This window comes from Bidens hawaiensis, unplaced genomic scaffold (assembly GCF_021521415.1).
Source record: "Bidens hawaiensis isolate Kalapana, Puna unplaced genomic scaffold, B.hawaiensis_p1.1 tig00001685_1, whole genome shotgun sequence".
In the NCBI taxonomy this organism is placed as follows: domain Eukaryota; kingdom Viridiplantae; phylum Streptophyta; class Magnoliopsida; order Asterales; family Asteraceae; genus Bidens; species Bidens hawaiensis.
In genome coordinates this window covers 1,880,994-1,899,459 of record NW_027491095.1, presented here as the reverse complement: position 1 = coordinate 1,899,459, position 18,466 = coordinate 1,880,994, and the positions used below count along the sequence as shown (strand labels likewise).

The 18,466-nt window shown below is 34.9% G+C and overlaps 2 protein-coding genes across 2 annotated transcripts; one reads left to right on the top strand and one right to left on the bottom strand.

Moving 5' to 3' along the window:
- The first annotated feature begins 5,590 nt into the window (after window positions 1–5,590).
- LOC143591333 (abscisic acid receptor PYL8-like) lies at window positions 5,591–7,487 on the top strand. The gene is made up of 3 exons (XM_077071572.1): window positions 5,591–5,859; window positions 6,134–6,349; window positions 6,819–7,487. The coding sequence occupies exons 1-3, from the start codon at window positions 5,728–5,730 to the stop codon at window positions 7,035–7,037; spliced, it is 567 nt and encodes a 188-aa protein (XP_076927687.1). The 5' UTR covers window positions 5,591–5,727; the 3' UTR covers window positions 7,038–7,487.
- Window positions 7,488–13,533: 6,046 nt separating this feature from the next.
- LOC143591323 (transcription factor SPEECHLESS-like) lies at window positions 13,534–15,285 on the bottom strand. Its single transcript, XM_077071565.1, has 3 exons — window positions 14,652–15,285; window positions 14,022–14,546; window positions 13,534–13,861 (listed from the first exon to the last, which is right to left on the bottom strand). Exons 1-3 carry the CDS (start codon window positions 15,054–15,056, stop codon window positions 13,796–13,798), a joined length of 996 nt encoding a protein of 331 aa, XP_076927680.1. The 5' UTR covers window positions 15,057–15,285; the 3' UTR covers window positions 13,534–13,795.
- Window positions 15,286–18,466: the final 3,181 nt, after the last annotated feature.

Sequence of the window (18,466 nt, the reverse complement as noted above, 5' to 3'; positions counted from 1 at the left end):
ATGCATCAAAATTAAAAAGAAATACAAAAAAAAACATAACTAAAAAAAATACATAACTAAAAATATTAAAAAACATAACTAAAGAAAAAAATAAAAAAAAACATAACTAAAAAAGAAACTAATATGAGTAATATTCGCGCATTTTTTCACGTCGGCGTTGAAACAATAATGCGGCATCCTCGTGAAACCCATCCGCTTTGAGAGATTCGTAGTCGTCTTTCATTTGTTTTAATTCGAACGTCTGGTTCAGCTTTTCTTGTTATTTGTTGGATGCTCGAAGGTCGGCTCCAATTACGGTGGCATTTGTTTCCAAACGACCGACCAACTCGTTTATTTCAACGGGCTCCGTATTGAATCGTGTTGACGACGAAACTTCCCCCTTATTTTTCCTCGATCTCCCGCGTGGTCGAGACAACTCCTCTACCTCATCTTCGTCGGGTATATTCAAATCTTTGGCTAAATTAACCGTTTCGTCCAGGAAAAAACTACGAGCATATGAGGGTGTGTTTGGTGTGCTCGGATTTGTCCGTTTAACAACGGTTATTTCAATATAATATTATTATTTTTCTTCATTGCAGGGCGACAAGATTACCCCGCCCCTTTTCGCCCAATTATTGTCGGGGGGGCGCTGTTCTACCATTTTACCGCCCCATTTACGCCCAAAGTGCCTAACCAACAACTTCTTTTTTTAAACGATTAATAACGGATAAAATTTTTTATTGTTTTTTATCGAATTACAAAGAATGTCCTTTATGTATGTACCAGATTTCAGTTATTGCCCTTTATCTTTAAAAATAACATGGCTTGTACTTTACGTTTTTTGAATGCTACACTGTTTGTCCTTTGACCCTAACTCAGTTAGATTTTCTCGTTAAATGAGATCATGTGACTTGCACATGAGGGTATATTGGTCAATTTATCCATAATTAAAAACATTTTAATAACAAATTATATTTATATGATTATTAAACATAAAAATTAAAAGTCCTTCCTTTTATCTCTCTCTCTCTCTCTCCTGCCACCACTGTCATCATCAAACCTCACCACCATCGTCACCAATAACACCCTAGTACGGCCAGCCTAAAACCAGATCCCGTTTATGCACTCATAGTTCTTCTTCCCTTTTTGAATCTCACCATTGGCGGCAACCTAATTGCTTCCGATGGCCGTTTCATCATTCCATCGATGTTCGTCACGCTTGTCTTGCTCTTCTTCTCGCCGGAATTATCATCTCCTCTATTCCCCCAATTCGCGTTCCCGAGGGCCGTCAATGTATCAGAGCTTTGTCGTAACGCAATCCGTTTACTGAACAGAGCAGGTTGCGCTCTGCCCTTCGATGATGTATTTAGCGGCCGGATAACTTTAGACTTCGCTGGAAACAATGGAATGACCGGAAAAACCAGATCTAATGGTTGAGCTTTCCAGATGAATTAGTTCGATAGTCTAACCCTAGGGCATCTTTTCTGATCTGTAAAAATCTCAATGCTTTGTCTTTGTTATCGTCATGTGTAATAAATAACGTTTTCTATGAATCTCATTGCTAATTGAAGGTTTGTTATGAATTTTGAGTGATATGATTGAGTGATTGAAATCGAAGTGGAAATTTGGTTGAATTGATTGGAGATTCGTGAAGGTGGGCTAGTAGTTAGGGCTGTTCAAAGAGCTCACGGTTCGAAGCTCGCTTAAAATCGGCTCGATTGTAAACGAGCCAAGCCTAGCTCGACTCGATTTCTAAACGAGCCGAGTCTGAGCTAGCCCCGGCTCAACTCGAGCTCGCTCGATAGGCTCGCTCGATTGGCTCGAACAATTTTATTTTAATTTATTACATACATGCACATAATTATCGAGCCCAATTATTTTAACACATGGGCTTTCCTTTAATCCAGCTCAATTTCTTTTCTCACTCCATAGTTCCATATACTGAGTAACTGAGATATGAGACTTCATAATTCACACACTCAATAATTAGTATACCTTCCATTTTCCACCCTAACCCTAGTCGCTCATATTCACCTCCGTCGCCGGCCACCGCCCATATTCACCTCCGCCATCGGCCGTCGCTCATAGATAATACTTCTCTGCTTAAATTTGTATTTGGTTTGGTTTAGACTTGTTGAACATATTTTGTTTTCGATGGTGTTATTAGACGTATTTATTTAGTTAGTATTTGGTTGGTGTTGATCTTAACGTCACATTTATTTAGTTTAGCTTAATGGTTGCATATAACTTTTATTTTTACAGGTAAACTCGAGCCAAATCGAGCCGAGCCGAGCCAGCTCGATTTAAAACCGAGCCGAGCCTGAGCTCAAATTTTTAGCTCGATTAAGAGCTTGGGCTCGGTTCGATTTAAAACCGAGCCGAGCTTGACCTCAAACTTTTAGCTCGATTAAGAGCTCGAGCTCGAGCCGAGCCAGCTCGATTAATTGTCGAGCCGAGCTTGAGCTAGCCTTGGCTCGGGCTAAGCTCGTGAACAGGCCTACTGGTAGTGGTGGTGTAGGATGGTATGGAATTAATTTGTTTTTTTGTGATTTAATATAATGTTTTTAATTAAATGGGTAAAATTACCAATATACCCTAATGTGCAAGTCATATGATATCATTTAACGAGAAAATCTAATTGAGTTAGGGTCAAAGAACAAACGGTGTAACATTTGGAAAACATAAAGTACAAGCCATGTTATTTTTAAAGAAAAAGGACAATCACTGAAATCTGGTACATACATAAAGGACAATCTTTGTAATTCTGTCTTTTTTTAGGGTGGTTATATACAAACACCCGCCCCTAGTGTGTGAATAAGTCTATACGACTTGTATAAGGCTTATATGAGTTGTATAACCCTAACTTATTGACATGCGTACAAACGTGATAATATGGCAGCTTTTTGCAGTCTATACGAGCCGTATAGATTTTCCAGTTCGTATAGCCCACGTAACTCGTCTGACCTGTACGAGCCGTATAAGGTCTATACGACTCATATATATATATATAGCATGTCAGCATGTACTTTGACCAAAGATTTTAAATTATTTTTTGGTCTATACGACTCGTGTAGGTGGTATACGACCCGTATAGACCATGTAGCAGATTTTCTTTCTCCAACCATGTAAGATTTGTTTGTTGCTTTGTAAGATAATACCAAAAGTTATATGGTTGATTGTAACATTTGGATATAAGTCTAAAATATGATAGATTTGTCTAATGATTTATATTTTTCTATAGAAAGTTGTTTGACTAATTGTAATATTGGGATTTAATAATCTAGTGAAAATAATATAAAGAGGTGTTTTAAGTTTTTCAATTTTTATTATTCTTGTTCTTTCTTAGTCTCTTTTCTCATAATTTTAACCGAGTGGAGTTCTTCACAACAATATTTGACAATAAATATGAAGAAAGTATTTTAGTGGAAATTATGGAGTTGCCGGTGATGAAAATTATGAAGCTATCGGTGGTTAAAATTATGAAGCTACCGGTGATGAAAATTCAAGCAACATACCATTTTTTCAACCGATAAAGTAAAATCATAAAGTACTCTAATCTAACTTTTTTTTTCAATCGTATATATTACCTTTGCTAACAAATAATTTTCATTACAGATATTTATATCTCTTGATGAATTGAAGAACTGGGCTCAAAAAGTAGGTCGGGAGAATGATGTCGTCGTAGTCACCAAACGAACGAAGAACAACGCTGCGGGGGATGTGATAAAAATATTCCTTAAGTGTGATCGCGGTGGAGTATACAAGTCAACCGCGAAAGTTAGACGTCCGGGTACAAGAAAAACTAATTTTTTGTTTCAATTAGTTGGAAAATATATACCACAATAAATACAACGGCCGAGCATTACTGGTGAGCCATGGTGACCACAACGCTCATGTTGTACGTAGGTTGTTATGTATGGAACAAAATATTTACTTTTGAGTTACGTGTTTTTATTTTGTAACCAACTCGGGCGTTATTTTTAATATTTTGTAATTTTAAAATTGAAAAAAAAAGTATACGAGTCGTATAGCCCTATACGGCTCTTATAGGGTCCATACGATACAAAAGAATAAAACCTGACACTGCTGATTGAAAATGACTTAACGATGCACCTATACGAGCCGTATAGAGCCTATACGACTCGCATAGGCTCTCCTGGTGTTTGAATAATCTACTTGGTGCGTGTATAACCCAAGCCTTTTTTTAACAACTAAGCTTGTTTTTTACACAATACATAGATTAAACACGTAACTTCTTATTTTATACTCAAATCATCTTACCACCTCATCATCATCAAAGTGGGATTGACAAAATCTTTCATTTTTTTATATATTTTTTCTAAAAATAACCATCTTTACTTTCATTATATTTAATGTGAAAACATGTAAACTTATCCATTAACAGTAATACTTTTTATAAATGATTTTTAGTCAAATACGATTGTTAATATAAAAAAAATCAGCAACATAGGGAATACACCAATCAAAAACGTTAACTATTAAAAAATTACTTAATAATAGAAAAACTAAGAAAATATCTCTTCATTAAAATAATACACCACCCAAAAGAAATATTTATTTAAATCCAATTGTGGTGCCAAAGAGACCAGGCCTAGAAAAAGGAAAGGTAATGAGCACTATAACTCTACAAGTGATTTATAGTGGATCACAAGAAAAATTAGGCGGGATAATCAGATCTCAACAGATCTCAACAGGGGTAAACAAATGGTAACGAGTATTAATATTAAAGTCTTTTAATGTCGATATAGGTATCAGGTTCTAAAGAAAATTCAGGATCAATTTCGGTATATATCTAATTTTTGCTTACGATACTAGTATCAACCCGATACGATACTGAACCGACCGCTTTCAGTATCAGTACTGAATTTTTGAAAGATTCAGGATCGATATCGGTTCAGAGTTAAGCTCACTATATCTTATTGTAGGTTTTAGGTACCTTATTGAAAAACATACACCTTTATTAATATGAAATTAGGATATTTGTGATACATGAGGAGTAAATGACGAGTTTTTGGTCGTTTATATCATGAGAGCTTAGATTATTTATCTTTTGTCTTGAGCTATGTAGTTTAAAATAATTCCAACTTGTTATAACTTATGTTATCCAAATAGAATTTGCCTTATATTAATTTTTCATTGTATAAACTTTCATATATTAAATAAAAGAATCCAATTACAACAAAGAAGTTGATAAGCGGGTAACAAGCTGCGCCGCCACCTCATTTTAAATAACAAATTCGATTATACTGAAAACAAAGTTATAGTTTTTTGACGTTGATAACTTACTGGCAAATAGAATGTATTTCCTATTTCATTTTTGTATGAAATTAGTAAATTAGACCACATTCACTTTCAACATTAATTTTGCTTCTTTTATTTCTATCATAAAAGCATTATAAAAACAAAAACAGGTTAAATTTCAACAAAATTTACCCTCACTCTCATCAATTTTATCGATAAGATTGGTTACTACCCCAGTACTACCAGTCTCAAACCGCATCAAGACAAACCGACAAAAAGCCAAAAAGCATGGCAAAACGGTAATTAGTTAGATATCAGAGGGCATATACAGATCCACTGGAGATAACACACACGACGATAACAAAAGGCCGACTGGCTGTCTCATGGAGTAGACATGGTGGTGGTCTTGAGTCTCTGAGTCGACTCAACTTAATTACTTAATTCATATATCATCATCATCCATCCGGTGATCGGTGTCCGTACAAGATGAGCAATATTAGTGGATTCAACAATTTGGAGATGGAATGCATTAAAAAACATCACAGACACCAAGACCAGATTGCCGATAATCAATGCTCTTCAGTTCTCCTTAAACACATCAAAGCCCCTCTTCATCTCGTACGTAACCCATCTTCTCTTCTTTATTATTATTATTATTATTATTATTATTATTATTATTATTATTATTATTATTATTATTATCTATCTATCTCACATCTTTTTTTTTATTGTGTTTTGAAATGTGTTATTTCAATTTAATTAGGGGCAATTAATAGCAAAACTAACTCATTTAAAAATTGCCCGTTAGTTATATTAATTAATAGTATGAATAGGATTTGGGAAGTTGTGTTGTTGGTTGGAATTTGAGTAATGTTAGTTAGTTATGTGACAGGTTTGGTCATTGGTTAGGAGATTTGACCAACCACAAAAGTACAAGCCATTTGTTAGCAGATGTGTTGCTCAGGGGTATCTTGAGATTGGTAGCCTTAGAGAAGTTGATGTTAAGTCCGGCCTGCCCGCTACTACCAGCACCGAGAGGCTGGAACTCCTTGATGACAACCAGCATATCTTTAGCATTCGCATTGTTGGCGGTGATCATAGACTCAGGGTAATTGATTTCATATTCTTAATTAGTAGGGATATATGATGTTGATTTTAAGGTTAGGCCTGTAAATGAACTGAACGAACACGACAAGGACATGTTCATGTTCGCTTATACTTTAAACAAACATGAACAGTTTATCGGACAAATATTTGTGTTCGCGTTTGTTCGTTTAGAAAATGAACATGTTCATATTCGTTTATGTTCATTCATTTATAATCTAAACAAACAGTTCACGAACATAAATGAATATATTTGAACAAACATAAATGAATATATATGGACAGACGATAACGGACAAAAACAAACATAAATGAACAAACAAACAAATAAATGAACACACATTTTTGTTCATGTTCGTTCATTAATTTAAATAAACGAACTTCCCGCCGAACGGTTCACAAACAGTTCACTGAATGTTCGGTTCGCTTACAGGCCTATATATGATATAAACTGATTGTGCGTTTTGTTCCAGAACTACTCATCAGTCATCACAGTCCATCCGGAAATTATTGAAGGGCGTCCTGGGACACTAGTGGTGGAGTCGTTTGTGGTTGATGTGCCAGAAGGGAATACCAAGGATGAAACATGCTACTTTGTTCAAGCATTGATCAAGTGCAATCTCAGGTCTCTTGCTGACGTGTCTGAACGCCTTGCAGTCCAAGACAGGACCGAGCCTATTGACCGCATGTAGATGTGAGACCAGACCAGAGCAGGCTGTTGTACCACGGATGAAGCTTCTTTGAAGGCTGTTGGCTTTTGGTGACTGACTGGTACATGCTGTTCCTCCATTCGTGTTAGTTTCAGTGTTGTCATGTTGGACTATCTGTCTCTAGCCTTAAGAACCACACTTGTATAAGATTAAAATTGCTAAATGGTTTAGTCAACCAAGGACAAACACAAAGATTTTGTTGTTGAAGTTTCAGCTCTGCTGGTCCAGTTGTGAATAAATATGGTGAAAACTGAAAACAAGTATCTTATGCGTTACCAGACTTTTTTAGTTCATGTAGTATAACTTGAAGTCTATACCAACTCGTGCAGTTGTTGTGACCATTTTAGACATAACTCGATTTAGTCCTAATCAAATTGATACTTTTTAATAAGGTTAAACTACTTTTGACACTAACCTGGTTTAACCCAAGCCCAGTTTAACATGTTACCTAATATGACACGAACCCGTTTTGACCCAAGCCCAGTTTAACATGTTTCCTAAATTTGACACGAACCTGTTTTGACCCAAGCCCAGGGTAACAAGTTACCCGGACTGCCTGCTCTGTCAAGTATATCTAATAACATTAGTGCTTAGTGCTTACTTTGGGCTTTAAAGATGTGGTAAAACATGCAATCCGATACCGGATTACTGGGCAAGTTATGCATTTTTAGTCCTTTGTTATATTTTTATCGAATTTCATGTATTCAATGAGTTTACATATAAGTAAACGTTTATGATTATAAAAGCTTCGAATAACATTTAATTTGTCTCATTTTTAGTTAAATATTATACGAGAGAATGAGATGGTCCATTTTTCGATCAATAGGTGGAAATTACCTTAGAACAACATGTTAAGTTGTTTTGATAAATAAATGATGAGATGTAGATATGCAAAGCAAGAAATGACAATGATTGCAACATCTTTGTATAATTAACAGTTAATTGCCCTTGTACCTGTTTACTGACTTCTATTAAGGTCTCCTTTTGCACATCTTCTTCAACTAGCCTTGCCCTTGCCCTTGCTTGGAAGAAGAATAAGAAACCACTTTCATGTCTCGTAGTCCAGCGGTGTATTTGCCCCTTGTCGCCCAAATTTGTAGTCCCACTGCACATAACCTAACAAAATGGAAGGTAAAACAATACGTACAACATTTTCTTCATCCATGTTTTCAAACTGTTTATTAACAACTAACGTGGCACAAATATGGTTACAAAAACCACACTGATACGCTACTACCATAATTTTTTTCTTTTAAATATGTAAAAATGGATACCAGAAACAACTGATTTATTTAACACAACTAAATATATTACAATTAATTCGCCCTGCTTGCGGTGCGTGCATATAATGTATATATGTGTGAACCCTCGGGTGGGCAAAAGTAAAATTGCACTAATTTTAACGTTATTTTACTAATCTCGTGAAAATAACGTTAAAAGTGGCAGAAGGTTAATCAGGCATCGTGTGGTGGCGTTGATAGCCGAAAGACAATGGTACATGCACCAATCAGCCTGTGTCTCGATGATTGAGTGCTATGTGCCTTATGTCCAAGGCTTGATGCAAAACTACTATCCAGCCGGGGGTCTCATCGGAAGCAGCCTCTCTATCCCTATGGGGTAGGGGTAAGGCTGTCTACATCTTACCCTCCTCAGACCCTACCATAGCTTGGCTATTGGTGGGATATACTGAGTACGATGATGATGATGATGATGATGATGAAATCTATTACAATTAATACAACGGAAGAAATCAAGAACAAACACTACAAGATCACCAACACAGTGACCAGGGCCGTCTCCGAGAATGATAAAAAAAATTTAGGCCTCGTGCGAGATAGAATTTGGGCCTCCTCTTTATAATACAAACTCATCAGTTAAACCACAATACAATTGCTTGGAGGTAGTTTTGAGGAAAAAAAACCTTGTGTATACGCGGCCCTTTGTCAGCTTTGCTCTTTTTTTTTCCATCTAGCTACTTTTTACAATTTTCTTTTCGCATTGAAGGGGTATTTGTATTTGAGAACGAGAGGTGTTATTTCTAAACAAAAACAAAAATATTTAGAGTTTTAGTTATTGATGTTATGAAACCAATATTACATTTTGATTTGGCTTTATAAACCCATTGTTAAGTTTATTCAATTTAAAAAAAAATCGCATACAAGGTTTCATGGGGTTTTGAGTTTTTACAATAATACCTATAGACAAACTCACAAAAGTTAAATGAAAAAAAAAGGTGGTTTATTTAGATTAATTGGACAGGGCCACAGGGGACGTGTTTGTGTGTTACAATTTAATAATCCACTTAAAAAATGCTGCTATATAATTCAAGGTCTTCCTACTATTTTCTCTTTATTTAATTTAATTAAATTGGATTTGGGCTTTATATAAGTTAAAGAAAACCTTTGGCCCTTTAAGTATTTGGGCCTCGTGCTTGTGCACGGGCTGCACTGCCCAAGAACCGGGCCTGACAGTGACCTTCAATCTCTTAGTAAATCTAATAGACTAGCAGTTCATCAACATGACGAACCTAACTGAAAAATGAGAAGACTCAATAATGTGTGTGTTAATAAGGTTATGATCCCAACCCACGTTCATATACATTCTCAACAAGTCTCCGGGTGGGATCTATTTACCTACTTTTGAAGGGCATTTAAGCATTCATTTTCAAAATTACAGTGGAAAACGGAGTACCTCATTGGATTCAATATCTCTATAGGGTAAAGAAGGTTCAAAAATAAGTAGCAAAAACTTTCATTTGGTAAATTTGAGAAAAACCTGAAAACAATATTGATGGGCCTAATCTTTCAACACTTCAGGCCCATAAGCAGCAATTCCAGCCATCCAGCCCAATGCTCCAGCTCAAATATCAAAGACATCATCAAACATATGAAGCAAATTGCACATCTCAACAACATTGTGTTATTAGAAGCTCCTTTGTGAACACATCGGCCACTTGGCTTTTAGAGTGTATGTTTCTTGTTTTTATACCACCTCCTGCAATTTTTTTCTTTAAGAAAAATCTCACAATATTTAGTTATGTCATGAAAGACGGGACTAGCCGCAATAGAAATTGCAACAATACTATCACAAAACAAGTTTATAGGCAAACTAACTTTTATTTAAAGTTTATTCAACAAATTTATGATCCATATGACCTCACATGTTGCAACACACATAGCATGATCGATATTAAGTCTTAGCAAAAGACCTAGACAAAGTTGCTTGTTTCTTACTTTTCCAAGAAACTAAAGAGTTTCCGAGAAATATACAAACTCGGTAACAAATTTTCTTGTTTCCAAATATTTGGCCCAACGAGAATCTACGTACACCTTCAACTCCAACCTTTGATCTTTGCTAAATAAACACCATTTCCAGGTGACCCTTTTAGGTACCTGAGTAATCTTAAGTTAATTTTCAAATGTGAGTTAAAAGGACTATGCATGTACTGACTTAAGTAATGTCCGTACTACGTGATGCATAAGCAATATCAGGTCTAGTGTGAGACAAGTGAATCAAATTGCCAACAAGTTTTTGCTAGCCAGTCATATTTCTTAACAACACATCATCCTTTTTACGCATGCTTGAAATAAAATGTTGCTCAAATGGATTACTCACTAGTTTGCAACCAATCATGCCATACTCAGCAAGTAAGTCAAGCCAGTATATTCTTTGGGACAAGCACACACCAACATTAATCTTAATGGCGTCGATACCAAGAAAATATTTAAGTTCACCAAGTTCTTTATTCATAAATTTTGTTTTAAAAAATTTATGGACTTCTAGTATCTCAAACTCAGAATTTCTAGTTAATACTATATCATCTACATAAACAAGTAATACAAGAAACACATATTTACCAGTTTTAGCAAACATTGAGTAATCACACATACTTTGTACAAAACCAAGTTCAACTAGAACATTTACAAGTTTCTCAGTTCACATTCTAGGTGCTTGTTTTAACCCATATAGTGACTTTTTATTTAGTTTACACACTCTAGACTCACGTTTAGAAAAAATAACCATGAGGCAAGTCCATATATACATCTTCAATAATATTACCATATAAAAAAGCATTATTAATATGTAATTAATATAGTGACCAATTATTTTGAATTGCTAAAGATAATACAAATCTAACTACAACCATTTTCACAGCACATGAAAATGTTTCAAAGAAATCTTTTCTTTTGGCTAAACCGTTAGCCACTAGCCTAGTTTTATATCTTTCAATTTAACCGTGAACTTATAACTTATTTTTATATCCACTTACATCCTATTGTTTTATTTTATATATCCACTGATATTTTATTCATAGAAATGACCCGGGTTTACAAGATAAAATATAAGCCCAATGGAGTCCCGCCGTAGCGAAGCTAGTAACCGTAAGATCTCTTTTAACGGTTGTTGTGAAGCGAATATGACATTTTCACCAACTACACGCAAATAATACCTTCATGGTTATCTTCACGAGGACGTAAAACAGGTGACGTTTTTGCTGCTGCCCTTTATGTGGATGATGGTATTATTGTGTGGTATAGTTTGACCAAAATACAAGAAACTAAGACTTACCTTTGAATAAAAAAAAAATTAGCATCAAGGATCTTTAAAGTTTTTTCTTGGAATTGAGGTACGAAGGAAGGAATGGTGTTGAGCCCACTATAATCTAGACATCCTTAAATATACTGGAATGATGGGGTGTCGACCGAGTTCATTGCACAAGAAACACAATTTGAAATTTGGGCGATGTAATGAAGGACCATGGGCTTGGTTTGAATCGATACTGACAATTGATAGTGTGTCTCCTCTACATACAAAACCACTAGGCCCTAAGTAGCTTATGCGGTTAATGTCTTAAGTCAATTTGTTGGCGACCAAAGACAAAGTCACATAGAAGCTGCCAACCGAATCCTTTGATACCTTAAAGACACTCCTAGACAAGGTATCCTCATTCCAAAAAAAGGATGCGCCACTCTCACAACCTGTTGTGATGCTGATTGACCTAGGTGTCCGATCACCAGAAGATCTAAAATCGGGGAGCACTTTTTTTTTTTTGTGGGGGGGGGGGGGGGGGGTGGCTTCCATCTCATGGTTAAAAAAAGAAGCAGTCGGTCGTCTCTAGGTCATCGACCAAAGCCGAATATCGGACAATGGCAGATTCGCATGGTGAAATCCTGTGGATGAGATGACTTTTGAGTGAAATTGGCATTTCCCCGACTAGCACAACTCATATGATTTGTGATATCCAAGCGGCTCACCATATAGCAAACAACATTGTTTTTCACGAACGCACTAGACATGTTGAGATGGATTGTAATATTGTTAAAGAACAAGTTGAATCGAAGGAGATACAACCCATGAAGATTAACACCGAAACACAGATCAATAACATTCTAAGAAAACCATTGGGAACACAACGATCTCGAACACTACTCAACAAGTCGGTCATTCAAAACTTCATGCTCTCCAACTTGAGAGGAGGGGGGGGGGGGGGGGGGTTATATTTGAAAATGATCTCACTCATTGTTATAGTCAGACTGATTTTTCTATACCATTACGATTTTGTTAATGTTGCATGTTGGTTGCCCAACAGTCACACCACCGATTATCTATACCATCGAACCGTGGTTGTCGTTGCCTCTCAAAACCGCACCGATCCTTCTGGTTGTTTTTGTGATATGCCTTCAATCGATCGATTGTTTTAGTTTTTTCAGCTAAAATCTATCCGTTCATTGAAGTTTTTAATTCTCGGACTTGCTGATGCTAATAATTAATTGTTGTGTGTTTGGTCAGAGTGCTACTAATGATTGGGCTGTTTGAGTCTTCTGATTTCTGGCTTTGGTTTGGCCAACCTAATATATGTACTTCACCTGCTAGGTATTTTCAGCTTGTTCGATATTGATCAAGTAGCTTTGATACATATTGTTGGATATGCAACCGACATTAAGCAACCAAACCCACCGAACACAATGTTTTGAGATTAACCAAACCTCAAACTCTTTTATGTATTATAAATAAACTCGATTAAAGTACACGACTTACTTATTAGACTTTAACTAAATTTCAACCACTTGGATAGTCTTCAGTTATCTTCTTATTTTCGAATTTCTTTTCCTTCTCTTTCAGAATTATTGGCCGCCAAATGGCCAATGTTATATATATGAAAAGTTAGAAGAGGATATTCACTTTAAGTTGATTATATATATAGAACATACTTTTCAATTTAGTACAAGTATATATGGTAACTTGTAAATAAGTTTAAGCTGATTATATAAGACTTCTACTAGTATTTTCATCACCGATATTTACAGCATATAAATGAAGCTCATGAAAATGTGGAACAATAAATTGAACAAAACATAAAGACAAAGATCGTCAAATACAAATACAACAGTTAAACTAATCAACTGTGATATACAATTGTCTAAACTAAGATCTGTTAATTACTCATGAGTAATAATTAACACGTACATAAGTGATTAATTAAACTACTTTTACAAAACAAAGAGGAGCTAGGTTAGGTCTTGAACATGTGATATCAAAAATCTCCAGAAACTGCCTTTATCTTCTTTAACTTGTTAATTAGTTTGTATTTTGCTTTGACATCATGCCCAATGCAAAAAGCACATGCTCAATGTATCAGGTATGATCTCAAGACAACAATACTATCCTTAAACAAAAAAAGACACATTTAAGTATAAAAATAAGGCAGATGATCGAGACTCATGAATACTACTGACTAGCTAGCAGAATGTCTGTTGGATATGTTGAACCAGGTCCTCCGCGCTTAACTGGCATTCAATTCCAATCTATTACAAATCAATTAATAATCGTTAGGTACACACATATGGAAGCTCGCATGCATGCATTTATTCATGTTGTTTAAATGGGATTTTAAAAATTAAGTCTACATATATGATATATATATATATATATATATATATATATATATATATATATATGACTGACCTTGATGGTGAAGGAATTGACCATAGTTTCATCAACAGTGTTAATGCCTGCCTGGAGGATTTCAAGAGAGAGGTCTTCAAGAACCGAAACGATTTTGGTTGCTTGGCCTGGCAAGCTCGGTGAGATAGTCTTTAGAACAAGATTTGAGCCTAAGAACTTCACCTCAACATCAGCAATGGATGATTTTGAATTTGCAACAAGGTCGTTGTTAACAATAAAGTTCGAGTTTGATGAAGAGCTAGAAGGTGAAGGCAAGTTAGCTATTGATGATGGTTGTAAGTAAGATGAAGTTAAAGGTTGCTGAAACCTAGGTCTATAAGGGCTCATTGGTTGTGGGGTTCTTGGGCTAATAGGCAAGAGTGGTCCGGGGCTTAGAGGCGGTTTCCGGGGGCTGAGGGGTGAAGGCCTGGGGCTTAAAACATCACTGTAAACTTTCCTTTGCTTTTTTGCTTCTAGTGATTGAACGACTTGTTGCAATTCGGTGATGTAATCAACTACTCCTCCAATTATTGATGCTTGATCACCCTACATTTCAAAACAACATAATTTAGTAAAAGAAATATAGTTGGTTGCTTACCAGATAGTTTTTTATAATATAGCTGTCGTTCTAAATAAAAATTTTCCTTATACCCTTTTGACATAGAAGTAAGGCATTAATGAACGGAGAACGGTTAAGTGTTCGTTCATCTGCTTCCTCCGGTTCCTCTCCACTGTGATATGTGACACTTTCGGCTGTCCATCCGAGCTCACACCGCCGCCATCTTCCACAGGTGAAAGCTTCTGACGTTTACTCTTGGGAGAATTAAGTGTCTCCACTTCCGGGTCTACACGTTGTTGTAAATTAGCATTGGACTTCTGAGAGACCGATGAATGTTCGGCTTCTTTGGCATGAAACCGGCTCTCCATGGATGTGAACTCACCCTCAAGAGTACTGAAGATATCGTCCGCATCGGTTGATGTGAAGTTGGTGGTGTCAGCAAATTGTTCGATGTAACCATCGAAGAAATCAGTCAAAGAAGTAAGTTTTTGAGCCATTATCAGAAGACAAGAAAGGAGTTTGTTAGTTGAAGCAAAAAAGCAAGTTAGGTTGTAGGCACAAAGATGGAATGAGATGTTGAAAAGCTAAATAGCAAAATCATGAGACATTGATGGGCGAATCAGATCATGGATAGTGACAACATACGGTTTTAATGTTATTCTTAATGTTTTAAAATTTGTTTTTTACAGGATTATGGGTTTATAATGGTGAGGTAAAGTATTTATTGAATTGGATTCATAATAATGTCTTGCCAGAATCGGATCACAAAATTCTCATTTTTTAAAACTATCTTTAAGTGATCATTATTTCTTTGGAATTTATTGTAGCATTTAGTAGATCATGTCTTAACCGTTGGATGTTGTTTTTGTCGGCATCCTTTACAAGTTGCCTTTTAAATTTGAACCTTTTTTTCATTCGAGTTTCTTATATGTTTACCATAACATAGAGATACAGATACATTTGATTCGAGAACAAAAGATATTTTATTTTAAACCACGACTAGCTATAGTCAGAAATTTATGACCCTTAAATATAGTTTTATTTTATTGTTTATTTTGTTTTTGTTTTTCAAATACTGTTTTTGATATTTAAGTTTTTAACTATCTTTGTAACATAGAATTATCACAAGTTGCATCTTTTTAACATATGCATAATAAAAATTGTTTTGTTTTTCAATTACTGTCTTAGATATTCAATTTTAGATTAGCTTTTCTGTTTATAATAACCATTTCACTAATAAGACAATGAGACTAGCAAGCTGCTACCCTCAATAAGTTACATACGCCAAATCAAATATCACTAACTACAACACATCAAAATACAACAAGATCAGAATGAGAATTGAATTTCCTTGAGTATGATTGATTGGATTGTTGTGAGTATGATCGATTGGATTGCTTTTTTTTTTTTACATCGTCTTTTACATTTCATGTTCAAGTGTACCTTTAGAAGGTCTCTAATTCAAACACAAAAGCCGGAGAGATTCCACACCAAGTGCTTACAAATTGTGATGCTACCGATGCCACATAACACGGTATTAAAATGTATTGCGCCGACTCAGATCTATCTTCAACATGTTTTTAAGTTAGCTATTAATTAATCAAACCCAACAGTAGTAATTTGTTTTTAACATACAATATAATATAGTGTTTAAAAATAACATGGCCGGGCCGGTTAATTTTATGTTGGTTTAATTATGTATGTATTATATTTATGTAGTGATTCTAGCTACATATATTTGTCCTTTTTATGTACTTTTTTTTAATCTAAAATGCATTTTTTTTCAAATACATGTTACTTATGTTAATATATTTAATATTAGATGTTACAAGTTTGATTCATTAATTATAATTTTCATTTGAGTCCTACGGATTTAAATAGTGTTGATAGCATTCAAGCATTCGGACGTTAGATATATACCCGAAAAGGTTTTATATACGGGTTGGTCACTTTTTTGAAAATGATGGCTAGACCTCCATGTAACCATTTCCATATCATTATAAGTTATCCTCCGATTTTATCATATTATAGCCTATTGATTGAAAGAAAATAATCTTAATACTATAGATTGATTATATCAATTTAGCACTCATAATTATAATTAACGAAAATTGCATTACATATAAAAGTATAAGCTTAATTAAAACTTGGCGTACCGTGTTCTCCGCGACTCTATGAAAAGTATCAATATTATTTGTAAGCATAATTGCATATATGTCTATATGAAAGATTTACACGTATAAATATACGAGTAGTGTTGATTAATTTGAATAAATTCTTATATGGCAGTTGCTGATGATTTTGTTTGCATGCATTGCCGTTATTATTGGTAAATAATTATATAAATTCAATAACAATATCTAGTAATTAATATTCATTTACGTCAAGTCATGATACATGACAGAAATACAAAAATTTCGTAATGTTGGGTATCAATCCTGGGAAAGAAGAAAACAACAATACATCCTAAAAAAACAAAAACAAAAAAATATAAGTGAATAATAATAATTCAAAAGTATTTGAAATGGATGCATGAAATTCTGCAAATTATTTGTTGTGTAGCTCATAATGTTGTTGCATCCAGGAACACCAAACCAATGAATTAGCCATGGCTTCTTAACTCCTCCCCATCTACTTCTACTGATCGTCTTTTATTTCATGTCGGCCTTTTTCAAATTCTCAATTTAATGGTTGTGCAGTAGGGTGGTTACTGGTTACGTATGGTCGCCGGCGGTAACAGCTAGATCCTGGTGGTTGTTACTGGGTCCGTTAACTTACAGTTTCTTCACTTCCGAATCTGATAATATATATTAAATGGAATGATGATTAATTTGTACTGGTCTGTGTATGTGTTTCAGTGCGTCGAAGTAAGAGTAAATAGCTAAAGTTAAGTAACAGTGGAAATCGTACGTAAGTAGGAACACCATGCATGCAGACGGCAGAATAACATCTAGCCATTCGTTTTGTGTAGAGCCCGTAGGCGTGTAAGGGAACTGCATGGACACAGACAACGCACGTTATAACTGTTCATTCACGAATACTTAATCGAACAAATATTTGTGTTCATGTTCCTTTTTTTAAATTAAAAAATGAATATATTTGTGTTCTTTTATATTCGCTCATTTAAAATCTAGTTGAATAGTTCACGATCATAACTGAACATTGTTGAACAATGATAAATAGACATGAATGAACATATATTATAACATACGTAAATGAATTGAACAAAGGCGAACAAATGTAAAACATATTAGGGTGGTATAATTTGTGAAATACAAATAATATATAATTGGATTCTAATATGCAAGCGAACATTAACGAACATAAATGAATAAACAAAACATGTTTTCATATTCGCTCGTCTAATTAAATGAACACAAACTTTTTGTTCGTGCTCGTTCGTTTATTAAATGAATGAGCATAAACGGAACTTCCCACTGAATAGTTCATGAACAATTCATTGAGCATTCGCTTTGTTTGCAGACATATATACTGGGTGAAACTATCCTAGTGGTACTACAAGGGTCGGCCACCCATGTGAATTTCTTTTTAAGTATTATTAATGTAAAAATCCTGAACGACCTACGAGTATATAGCTAGTGACAGTCAACTGAGAAAAATTTCTGGGTCCACTACTGTTTGTGTATGAGTTGTATTACTGGCATATACATAATACATGTAACATATTTGTATGTATACGCGTATGCAGTATATGTATCATCATGTACTACGTATATGTTCTGCAAGTTGTCTGATCACATCAAATCTGCATATGAATAAATGAATACGAATGTGAACTGTTCAGACCACGGTTTTTCCGTGCCTGTCCCCACATCCAATAATTTTCATTCAAATGTTTTTCCTTAAATAAAAAGAGGAAAATATTACTCTTGTGTGCAACAAATTA

Bases quoted from the DNA above. Each gene is read 5' to 3' on its own strand.
- LOC143591323 (XM_077071565.1), bottom strand. From the start codon at position 15,056: ATGGCTCAAAAACTTACTTCTTTGACTGATTTCTTCGATGGTTACATC. The intron at 14,547-14,651 runs GTATAAGGAAAA...TTTGAAATGTAG, and splicing joins CTTACTTCTATGTCAAAAGG to GGTGATCAAGCATCAATAAT. The intron at 13,862-14,021 runs GTCAGTCATATA...GATTTGTAATAG, and splicing joins TCAATTCCTTCACCATCAAG to ATTGGAATTGAATGCCAGTT.
- LOC143591333 (XM_077071572.1), top strand. From the start codon at position 5,728: ATGAGCAATATTAGTGGATTCAACAATTTGGAGATGGAATGCATTAAA. The intron at 5,860-6,133 runs GTACGTAACCCA...GTTATGTGACAG, and splicing joins TCAAAGCCCCTCTTCATCTC to GTTTGGTCATTGGTTAGGAG. The intron at 6,350-6,818 runs GTAATTGATTTC...GTTTTGTTCCAG, and splicing joins GCGGTGATCATAGACTCAGG to AACTACTCATCAGTCATCAC.